Source organism: Arachis ipaensis, chromosome B09 (genome assembly GCF_000816755.2).
Source record: "Arachis ipaensis cultivar K30076 chromosome B09, Araip1.1, whole genome shotgun sequence".
NCBI classification, from domain to species: domain Eukaryota; kingdom Viridiplantae; phylum Streptophyta; class Magnoliopsida; order Fabales; family Fabaceae; genus Arachis; species Arachis ipaensis.
This window is the reverse complement of record NC_029793.2, coordinates 14,246,238-14,258,188: the sequence shown is the minus strand read 5'-3', so window position 1 is coordinate 14,258,188 and position 11,951 is coordinate 14,246,238. Positions and strand designations below refer to the sequence as shown.

General features: G+C 34.9%; 2 protein-coding genes across 3 annotated transcripts in view; both read left to right on the top strand.

Annotated features, from left to right (window-relative positions):
* Window positions 1-11,951, top strand: part of LOC107618011 (cytochrome P450 71A1) — a 38,543-nt gene that overhangs the window by 10,263 nt on the left and 16,329 nt on the right. Inside the window, exons 2-4 of one of the 2 annotated variants that reach the window (XR_002354490.1) lie at window positions 587-874; window positions 1,451-1,884; window positions 9,625-9,629. Coding sequence is in view for 1 of the 2 variants with exons in the window: in XM_016319924.2 (XP_016175410.1) it covers window positions 587-874; window positions 1,451-1,789 (627 nt within the window). In the remaining variant the exon portion in view is untranslated. Of the gene's footprint in view, window positions 1-586; window positions 875-1,450; window positions 1,924-9,624; window positions 9,630-11,951 lie in introns of those variants that run through there. The other variant, XM_016319924.2, reaches the window with a different exon arrangement.
* Window positions 8,611-10,927, top strand: LOC107615149. The gene is made up of 3 exons (XM_016317256.1): window positions 8,611-8,850; window positions 8,910-10,598; window positions 10,703-10,927. Exons 1-3 carry the CDS (start codon window positions 8,611-8,613, stop codon window positions 10,925-10,927), a joined length of 2,154 nt encoding a protein of 717 aa, XP_016172742.1.

The following is an 11,951-nucleotide window of genomic DNA, read 5'->3' as shown; positions in this document are numbered from 1 at the left end:
TAATATACAAATTTTTTTTTTCTTAATTTTTACAAAACAGATTATGGAACCAAATATTTTTTCAAACAATGTGATATCTTACATTGGATAAACTTTTAACCCTTCTTTCTCTTACTAAAATTACAAAATGCTCTTGTAAATAAATTATGGCCAATACGTACTAAATATTTAAACAGTGATTTTAAATCCAAAAATTAAACATACTCTGAAAATTAATCATTAAATTATAGTAAAAACTCACATGGGGTTAGTGAAAAATTGTTAAATAATAATTTAGTAAAATTTATTAAATTATCTAATGATTCTTAAGTATTAATTTTATATTAAAATAAACTACATGTAAAATTTTACTTTAAGTTATACACTATATATTAATTATTTCACATATTTTTATTTTCTGTTTCATATGTATTTGATTAGCTAATTTAATTTCGTAATATAAAATAAGGTTAAAGATAGAGATAGAGGGACGAAACTTAGCTTGTTAATTTTAGAAAAAAATGATTCAATTATAAATAAAGAGTGTCAGATAATATATTTTGATTATAAAATTAATAATATATAATAAATTGATGAATTATTGCAGGACATGTTTGTAGCGGGCACGGACACAACTTCAGCAACTATAGAATGGGCAATGACAAGACTTGTGCAAAATCCAGAAATTATGAAGAAAGTTCAAGAAGAAGTGAGAAGGGTTGTGAGATGTAACAACTCATCAAAAGTGGAAGAAAACCACATCAACCAAATGCAATACTTCAAGTGTGTAGTGAAGGAGACTCTACGGTTGCACCCACCTTGCACCGTTTTGCCTCCACGAGAGACAATGGCTCATGTCAAACTCAATGGATTCGATATTCCAGCAAAAACAATGGTAACCACCTAACCTAATTATTCATTCTCTACACATTTTCTTTTTAACTTTTATTAATTTTATAAATATAAGTATAACTATTTTCATGAATATTATTTTCTACCATATCTGCATATTTATTTTATGATAAAATATAGTTTTATCTTTAAAATTTATTATTTTAAAAATATCTTTAAATTTTAATTTATTTTAATTTTGTTTAAAAAAATTTTATTTATATCAAATATACTTCTACATTAAATTTTAAAGTTTAGGATTAATCTAACAATAATATTTAACAACGAAAAATTCTTACTGAAAATTTGTGTTTGCCTTTTCTTATAAGATAATTCTTTGTTGATGAATTGATTTTAAATTTTTTAAAAATTTAGTTGACAAGGATATAATTTGATACAAATTGAAAATTTTTGAGATAAAATTAAAATGAATTAAAACTTAAGAATATGTTTTAAAAGTTTTAGCAAACTTGAAGTAAAAAAACATACTTTATTTATCCCTTATTTTATTAAATTTGTGGTATAGGTTTAATTTATCATATTTAATATAATTGTGTATTTGTATTGGTACAACATATAGGTACTAACTAATGCATGGGCAATTCAAAGGGATCCAAAATTGTGGGAAAGGCCTGAGGAGTTCATGCCTGAGAGATTTGAGAAAAGTGAAATTGATTTCAATGGTGATCAATGGTTTGAGTTCCTTCCATTTGGATATGGGAGAAGGGGTTGTCCTGGAGTGTTCTTTGGGGTTGCTATTGTTGAGTATGTTCTTGCTAGCCTTCTCTATTGGTTCGATTGGAAGCTTCCAGAAAATATTTCATCAGCTCATGATATTGATATGAGTGAGGAATATGGACTCGTTGTCTCAAAGAAAGTGCCTCTTCACCTTAAACCAATAGCACATGTTAGAGCTTAATTAATTAATCTATTAAAGTCATTATATTAGCTAATGTTGTTTCCGTGTTAATTATCTTTGCTTTATTGTGATGTATAGTGTATTAAGAAAAATTCTATCTATTCTATTATATAAAAATCGGATGTCTGCACTTAATGATGAAACTGACCTGGCATATTTTGGAGAGTATTTTTCGATTTAATTGTTTTAACTCATTCAATACAGTTTATTGCACTGACTTAATTATATCAACTAATTAATTTGATTAGATATTTAAATATTAATATAATTAATATAATTTATTATAATTTATATTACTTAATTAATTATATTACATTAATTATAATTTGTTATATTGGTGGTTTTTTTAAAGGGTTTTCGGTTTGTTAATAACTCCTCCAAACGGTGCCATTTTGACTTTAAAAAAAAAAACTGAATACCCAACGGCTTAAGCCCGTAACCCATTCCCACTCCCACACTTCTCTCCTCTCCTCTCTGAAATTGACGTGAAAATGAAACGCCAAATCTATAACAGTTGAGATTTCTGATGAAAATAAAAGGCCAAATCTACATGGAGCTATTCAAAATTACATGGTATATGGTCCATGTGGTCCGTACAACAAGAATTCACCTTGCATAAAGAATGGATCATGTTCAAAGTTCTATCCTAAAGAGTTTAGACAGTGAACACTCATTGATGAGACCGGATTTTCCAAATATAGGCGTACTAATAACGGTAGAATAGTAAAGAAAAGGAATGTGTACTAGACAATAAGTTCATTGTTCCGTATAATCCAGAATTGTTGCTCAAGTTCGGGTGCCACATAAATGTGGAATACACATGCCAAACAAGTTCTATTAAGTATCTGTTTAAGTATGTACACAAGGGTAATGACCACGTAACAACTACTCTATACAATACTGGTGATCCATCAGAAGCCACACAAGTTGTTGAGGAAAATTAGGAATTACTACGATTGTAGGTACATTTCGGCATGTGAGGCAGTCTAGCGTCTATTTAGATACGAAATCCAAGAGAAAGAACCATTTGTGATTAGACTTCCATTCCATTTGGTGGATGAGCAACATGTGGTTTATGGTGAAACTTCTAATGTGAATGATATCGTCGAAAGAGCAATATCTCATAAGTCCATGTTTTTGGGATGGATGGCGGCGAACATGTCATATCCCTATACTCGAAGTCTGACTTATGCTGAGTTTCCAACCAAGTTTGTTGAAAAGGACGATTCTTCAAAGTGATTTCCTCGAAAGAAAGGCTTCACAATTGGAAGACTCATGTATCTACAGGTAATGACGAGTTTATATTCAATTTTGATCTTACTTATTTAATAATTTAAATTTAAAATCTTAACAGCCTATACCCCACGTCTATTTTATTCGATTTATCTACACTAGAAAATAAATGTTCAAATAACTTTCAACAGTTATAATCTGTAGATTATACAATTTTTTTATTTTTCTATATTTTTTAGGAAAATTATTCTTATGCGGATGTGTAGTTACATAATAATTAAAATAGCGTAGCTTAATCCATTTAACAACTTAAAAGTGGGATTTTAACCAAATTTTTTGCAGTAAATATTGAAGAATATTACCAACGACTTCTCTTGAATACTCAAAAAGGATGTATGAGTTTTCGAGATATAAGAATAGTAGGAGGAACAATTTATGCTATGTATAGAAATGCATGTTTCACCATTGGACTCTTGCAAGATGACAAAGAATTCATTGATGCAATTAAGAAAGCAAGTTCATGGGCCTCAGGATCATATGTTAGGAGGTTATTTATCATTCTATTAATATCCAACAATATCTCAAGACCAGAACATGTCTGGGATAGATGTTGGTATGAACTCTCAGATGATATTTTGTATTGACAGAGAACTGTGATGAACATGAGGGGTGAGTTTTTATTAATTACAATGATAAAAGTTCTTCCTTATTGATCATTTTTTGTTTGATTGAATTTTTACAGTATCGTATAATATGCAGAATTAACAATGTCAGATGATGAGATTAAGCAGTTGTGCTTAATGGATATAGACAAGATCTTACATTCCTATGGTAAAACCTTGAACACACTCAAGGTTCAAAATACCGCTGAACATAACTGAGGATTCTGTATGTAACATCAAACCTGGTTCCCCTCAAGCAATGTTGCTGTTGAAAGCCAAACTTATAATTTGGGATGAGACTCCAATGGTTAGTAGGTACTGTTATGAAGTGCCTGATAAATGCTTGGGTGATATCATGAGGTGTTCTCCAACATATAGCAAAGATTTGCCCTTTGGAGGAAAAATGGTTGTACTAGGTGGAGACTTTAGACAAATTCTTCCTGTCATTCCACGAGGATCGAGACAAGATATCGTTAATTCAACCGTGAATTCGTCTTACCTTTGGAAGTTTTGTCAGGTGCTCAAACTAACAAAAAATATGAGACTCTCTGTAGATACGACTGTTTCAGATCAAGATGAGACAGAGCAATTTGGTGAGTGGTTATTGAAAGTTGGTGATGGTCTAATAGGTGACAATATGGATGGTGAATATGAGATATGTCTTCCAGGAGATATTGTTATTCCTTCTTCGGACTAGGCATTTGATGAGTTGGTTCATTTTTCTTATCCAAATATTTTGGAAAACATGTCCTCAAAGGATTTTTTCAAAGCAAGAACTATACTGGCTCCCACAATAGACATCGTTGAAGAGGTCAACAACCATCTGATGGCTATCATTCCTGGAGGAGAAAAATTATATCTTAGTTCGGATTCTATTTGTATGGATGAAGGAAATATGGAGTAGAGTCAACTAGATCTCTATGGTCCTAAATTACTGAATAGCATAAATTGCTCTGGTTTGCCTCCACATAAATTAATACTCAAGATTGGTGTTCCGATGATGTTACTGAGGAATGTTGACCAATTCAGTGGTCTTTGTAATGGTACAAGGCTACAAGTTAGGAAGTTTGGAAATCATGTCATAGAATGTGAAGTCTTAACGGGTAACAATGTTGGTCATATTGCTTTGATTCCAAGATGGTACCAACAAATGAAACTGTCCCAGTTAGATTCCAACGAAGACAGTTTCCTATAATAGTATCGTTTGCTATGACAATTAACAAGTCTCAGGGACAAACTTTATCTCATGTTGGATTGTGCTTGCCCAAACCAGTTTTTACACATGACCAATTATATGTGGCACTTTCAAGAGTTAAGAGTAAGAGAGGTTTAAAAGTTTTACTTATGAATCACGTAGGAATATCTGCAAATTCAATCATCAATGTTGTTTACAGAGAAGTCTTTGAAAAAAATAGTATTCTAATGTAAATATTTTAATTTTATTTTAAATTCTGTATCAGTGTATAATTATTTGACCTTAAAAAATATAAAATAATTATTACTCACTTTTTTTAAGTTAAACTTTGATTTTAATAATAATTTTATAAATTTCTTAAAATAATAATTATTTTGTACTTTTATTTTAAATATCGAAGTATATAATTTTTTTTACTTTTATAAATTTTTTCGTGCTGAGCACGGGGTCATACACTAGTTCTATTATATAAAAATCAGATTTCTACACTTAATGATGGAGCTAACGTGGCATTCTTCTAAGAGTGTTTCCCAATTTATTTCTTTTAACTCATTAAATACAAATTATTACGATAAACTAATTATATCAACTAATTGATTTGATTAGATATTTAAATATCGAATTAATTTATTATAATTTATATCAATTTGATTTGGTAGTATTTTTTAATTTATTTCTTTTAATATTTTATTAGTATTTTTTTAATTTATTTTTTAATTTATTCAAATATTATCTGTATTAATTAATTAATTAATCATTAAAATAACAAATTTATGCATAAAATAGGTTCTCAATATATTTTTTACTAATAATTAAATCAAATCAAATTATATATATTGAGCTAAATTTAAATCATGTGAATTAAGAACCAAGAGTTGAACTGTTTGTCTAGTTTGTTTTGACTGGCAGGGTCAATATGAAGGAAAGGCCGAGTCGGCTTGGGGTTATTAACCAGGAAGATGTTGTATGTGTGTTATGTAACAAAGGTGTTGAACATGGTCACCACTTGTTTTTTGGCTGTAATTTTTCTTGGCAAGTTTGGTGTGCTTGATTATTATTTGTTGGAAGGCAATGATCATTCCCGCGGACGTTGAAGGAACATTTTCTAAGTTGGACTGAGATATCAGCTAACAAGGAGGAGCGCAAGAGATAAATGATGTGTTTTTGTGCGGTTATTTGGAATATCTGGTTAGAAAGGAATAGAAGAATTTTTCAGAATAAAACAAAAAAGAGTTGACGAGATTATTCATATGTCCTTTATGAACTATAAAGAGTGGTTAGGTGTGAATTTTTTTTGTTGTTGATGGCAATACCGACAAAAGGATAAATATTAGTGTTATTTGAGTTGGTTAACTTTTTTTTTTATGATTTTACGTTGATTCTGTTTGTTGTCTTTGTACGCTCTATTTATTGTATTAAATTTTTCTTTTCTTTCAAAAAGAAAATTACGACATTGTCCAAAATAGAAATAAATTCCTCCATGAAAAATTAGATCACCACTTCAATTCCTTCTACCAAAGCCATTACTTTTTCACCTGTATTAACCAAATCACACAAGAATACTAGCAATTTGTTATTTGCATAAAAAAGGTAACCTCCAAATAAATTCTGCACAAAACTACCAATGCATCATGCCAATCTACAGGTTTGAAGATGTCTTTAGATTTCTTATATCTCCTTTGCTACCGCCATTACAAAAAGATGTTTTTTTTTTTACCATTTTTTCTTGTTTCTTCCGATAGTTAATTGTTTCATCCCACACTTTTTTTCATTGGACATCTTTTCTCTCAAAAAATTTTATTCTTACTCCTCCATGTCACCTATACAATTACAAACCAAGATTTATCTATCTTCTCTTTTCGCACCTCACATTATCATTGTCACACTAAGATTCAAAGAATTCCTTTAAATCATTCGATCTTCGTTTTGTATTCGATGAATAAAAGAATTATACATGTATTTACAATTTTTAAAAGTTATGGTACGTTTAGAAGTATATAAGAAGAAATAACTTTAGAAAACTTAATTTAATTATATTACAAAAATTACTTTATAAAAAAAATAATGTATAATTCCTATGACTATGAAATAGCTGGATTTTTTTATTTCCTTAAAAGAAAAATTATTGTTATTATTTTCAAATCATTATGCCTGAAAATGTGTCTGTAAATTAAATCTTAAAATATGCTCATATATATTAAGATGTTCAAATTAAAGAATTAGGTGATAACTTCTCGGCGTTGACATTTTTTTTAGAGTATATATTTAAATAGGGAAATGTTAAGTAACTAATAATTTTTTTGAATAATATGAATAAGTACTAATTAAATTAAAATACATTATACCTTCAAATTATTCATCTAAATCTTAATATTAGAATAAAAAAGTGTTAGATAAACAATGATTATCTTGAACAATATGAATAACCACCAATCAATTAAAAACACACTACACCTCCAAATTACCCACCTAAATCTTAATATTAAAATAACCATCCGTACACCTAATGAAATAAACATCCGATATATCTATTATTCACATTGTTTAATATTTTCATTGTCTACCTATACTTTTCTATTAGAATAACCATTCGCACACCTAGTAAAATGAACATCCGATATATTCATTGTTCACATTGTTTAGTATTTTTATTGTCTACCTATACTTTTTCATTTAAATAAGTCACACTTTAATTTTAAAGATTTATTTATTTAAATAAAAAATAAATTTAACTAAAATAAAAATTTATATATCTTATTTTTATAAAATTCAAAGATTTCAACCTAATAAAATTTTTTCAAAAATAAAAATATATGATACAAAATTTTTCGAAACATAACCTATTTGAGTATATACTCTTTTTATTTTCTTTCCCACCGGCATACTTTTGCTGTCTTCAACCATCTTCAATTAATATTTAGGATTTTTTACTTAAATAAATTTTATGGGAGTCAAAATTACCTGATTCCCCTGAAATAGATTCTGCAACGTGATTACCCTTTTGTTATTATTATATAAATCGTCCTAGGGTGCATAAGGTTATATAAAACATGAATCATCTCACCCTAGGACGATTAATGCATGAACTTGTGAGGCAAATTAAGCGTAAATCGTGGCAGGGCTTCTTGGGTTAGAAATAGAGTATAAATCGTCCCAGGGTAGTAGGTTTCACGTGTTCATAGGCTAAATCAAACTGGGCTGCCACGATTTATATGTTATTGGGACCCTCTTCAGCCTGGCACGATTTATGTGTTAGTTTGTAACACTAACTGGGCTGGGACGATTTATGCCCAAGTTAGTAACCCCAAGGACTCAAGGACGATTTATGCAGGTAGAAACTCTATAAATAAACGAGTTTCAAACAGACGAGCCACACGGGACATTTGTTGAGGGTGTGAGAGATGGCGAAGAGTATTTTCTTGTTAGTGCATCACCGGGAAAAAATTGATGAAAATACAAGTGAGGGTGTAACTTTTTCTAGCAAAAAGCATATAGGTGTGTTTATAACTCCGTCAACGACGTTGATGGATTTGCATAGTAGTATATTAGAGAAGGTTGGAAAGTGTGGTAAAAAACGCGTGAAGCAATTATTTTTTCGTATTCCGATATCATTGAAGCAAGGTTATGTTAAGTTTGGGAAGTACGCGATGTTGGGTGATGACGACATGCGAGTTATATTTCACAGTCAATTAAGATTTTTTTACTTAGGCGCGCTGGAGTTGTTTGTCAGAATGGTTGACGTGGAGGGCAGCAGCAGGGGATCTGCTCCGAATCTGCCCATTGGCGTCATAGAAGGAACTTCCACCGCCGTTCCAACAGGGCAACCGGCGACTCCACTTGTTTTGTCCCCATCTTTTGCTGCTGATTTGCCTGTCTCGGGTGATGACTTGGGTGATGGGCGTAGCTTCGGCCAGCTTGCAGCTGCGATGGGATCTGAACATGTAGTGGACGGTGCACCCGCATTCATGGAGGTAAGAGAGAGAGAGATCCGTTTGCGGAGGCTATAGGTGATGATGGGTCAGATTCGGAGCCATCAATTATTGGTGATGAGAGCGACGATGAAGAGGACACCGCAGTTGCCGTGGGAGCTCAAACCCATAGTAGCAGTGGTACACAGCAGTACCCTCAACACTTTACCACATTGGACCTTGAAGCAATGAACCAGGCCGCAAATGTAGATCAGCATCACCCGGTGATTCACGGAGAAAGGCCTAGCGTGATTGGCACGGACGAGTTTGAGGTCGGGCAACGGTTTGAAACAAAAGAGGAAGCTGTACTGACAATCAAGAGTTATAATATTCGGCGGGGTGTAGAGTATAAAGTGTTTGAGTCCGACCAGTTGAAGTATCATGGGAAGTGTGTCCAGTTCGGGAATGGTTGTAATTGGCTGATCCGTGTCACTATGAGACAGAGGAAAGGCTACTGGAAAGTTAGAAAGTACAATGAACCACACACGTGTCTAGCAACGGAGATATCAATGGATCACAGGCAGCTAGATTACCATGTCATATGTGCCTCGATTTTATCGTTGGTGATGGCTGATGCATCAGTCTCAGTTAAGGTGTTACAGAATGCGGTGTCTTCGAAGTTTGGGTTCAAGCCCAGCTACAGGAAGGTTTGGATAGGCAAGCAGAAGGCAATTGCTCAGATATATGGAGATTGGGAGGAGTCTTACAACCACATACCACGGTGGATCATCGGGGTTGAGTTGTATATGCCGGGTACTATTGCGCTTTTGCGTACTTCGCTAGTGAGGATAGGTAAGACCGTAGATGCGTCAACGGTTTTCTTTCATCGACTATTTTGGACGTTTCCTCCATGCATTGAGGCATTTAAGTATTGCAAGTCACTGATATCCATTGATGGGACCCATTTGTATGGGAAGTATGGCGGCACTCTGCTAATGGCTATTGCCCAAGATGGAAACTCGAACATTCTCCCAGTGGCTTTCGGGTTAGTCGAAGGCGAAAACACGGATTCGTGGAAGTTTTTCCTCACTAATCTCTGCCAGCATGTCACCCCTAAACCCGGCATTTTAGTCATATCTGATCGGCACAATGCCATCAAGGCTGCCTTACTTGCAGAGGACGGTGGATGGCTCCCACCGTCGGTATACCGGGCATTTTGCGTGCGACACATCGCGGCTAACTTCGCACTATCATACAAGTCTAAGGAAGCCCGGAGGATTCTCGTGAATGCCGTATACGCAAAGACTGAGGAGGATCATCGGTATTACATGGACATTTTGCGGAAGGAAGATCCTGCAATGGTTGAATGGTGCGACAGGATTGGGTTGGAGTTGTGGACCCAATATCGGGATGGTGGTCGTCGATATGGTCATATGACGACTAACATCTTTGAGTGTATCAACGCCGTGTTTAAAGGCACACGCAACCTCCCGGCGGGTTCGTTAGTTAAGTCAACATATGGGCGTTTGGCCGAGCTCCTTGTGCGGAAGGGAAAGGAGGCCGAGTCTCAGGTCGGAGCAAAGCAAGAATTTTGTCAGACCCTTATGAAGGCGATCGAGAGGAATTTACAAGCCTCTAGAAATATGTGGGTGGATCTGTATGATAGGGGAAACTCTGAGTTTGTCGTTGAGGAACTTGCGCCGACCGCGGGAAGGATTGCAATGAGTGTGTGTCGGGTGTCTCTATCCTCCTGCACATGCGACTGTGGATACTTTCAAACCCTCCACTACCCGTGTCGTCATGTGCTTGCAGTATGCTCATTTTGTAGACTGGACTGGAGGACCTACGTTGATGATGTGTACCGCATGAAGACCGTGTCAATGTTTACAAGATGGGTTTCTCTCCGCCTATCCAGGATGATCTCTTACCCATATACGAGGGACCTCGTGTTATCCCCGATCCTGGCATGATGCAGGCTGCAGTTGGAAGACCTCGGAGCACTAGGATAAGGAATAGTATGGATGAGGCGGATCCGGATAGACCCAAGAGATGCGGACTGTGTAGGACCCCAGGTCATACCAGAAGAAACTGTCCACAGCGCCCAGGAGCTTCTGGATCACACGAAGGTAGCAATGCATAGGCACTGTTAGCTTATGAATGTTTACTATTGCTCATGCTTCTTTATAATATGTCGTGTACTTTTTAAGTTTACATTCGTTATAAACCTTTGTTAAGGTGATCTATATGTATATCAATTCGTGTGTTCTTAATTTACATTGACTATGCTTTTGTTTGGACTTTTACTTATTTTGTATTACCTCATGCTAGTGATACGCGAACAAAATATATACGAAATGAAGTAACATAAACATGTACCAAATGGAAAGATACAAACCCATAAAGTAGCATAAACATGTACCAAACATAAACATGTACCAAATGTAAAGATACAAACCCATGAAGTAGCATAAACATATACGAAATGAAAAAGGTAGTTAAGTTCGAACAAGAAGTCCTAACACAAGTAACATAAATAATAAGACCAACTCTAAAAACAACACTACTCAGTGGCCGAGATCTATTCGAGTCCGATAACTAACACATGTGTGAACCAGTGCCACACTTTGCCGGCTTGATCACGCGCTTCCTCCGCTGCGTGACTGGGACAAACGCATCTGGGGGCCTGCTATCAGCAGCATTTGCAGGCTCCGGCAGAACAGGCAGTGGGTGTTGTCTCACTCCCCCAAGGGCGGATGTCGGAGTGCTTACCAAGGCAAATTCGCCTCCTTGATAACCAGTCGGCACTTCATTCAAGTCGACGTTGAGATCCACCGCAACACCATCAAACTGTGGCCTGTAATCACCAGCTGGGCTCCCAAACTGGGCAAAGTCTGCAAAAAACTCTGAACCAGCGCCGAATACCTGCTCCATCTGGTTCGGGCTGCCGAAGTCGGAGAACAACGTGGCCGCATCAGCCTGGACACCTCCACTCCCACCCTCAGTAGTACAATGGAATAAAGTGCCCTCAACCCCTACAACATCTGTATCTACTTGATGCCCAGCAACATGCCCTCTGGAGGTACTACCACCTCCCCGTCCTGATCCACCTCCAGCTCCACTGCCTCCTCCCCCACTACCACCACCCCAACCCCACCCAGATCCGG

Coding starts and splice junctions, on each gene's coding strand:
- LOC107615149 (XM_016317256.1), top strand. CDS start 8,611: ATGGTTGACGTGGAGGGCAGCAGCAGGGGATCTGCTCCGAATCTGCCC. Junction 8,851..8,909: donor GTGCACCCGCATTCATGGAG/GTAAGAGAGAGA, acceptor TCAGATTCGGAG/CCATCAATTATTGGTGATGA. Junction 10,599..10,702: donor CGTGTCGTCATGTGCTTGCA/GTATGCTCATTT, acceptor CCGCCTATCCAG/GATGATCTCTTACCCATATA.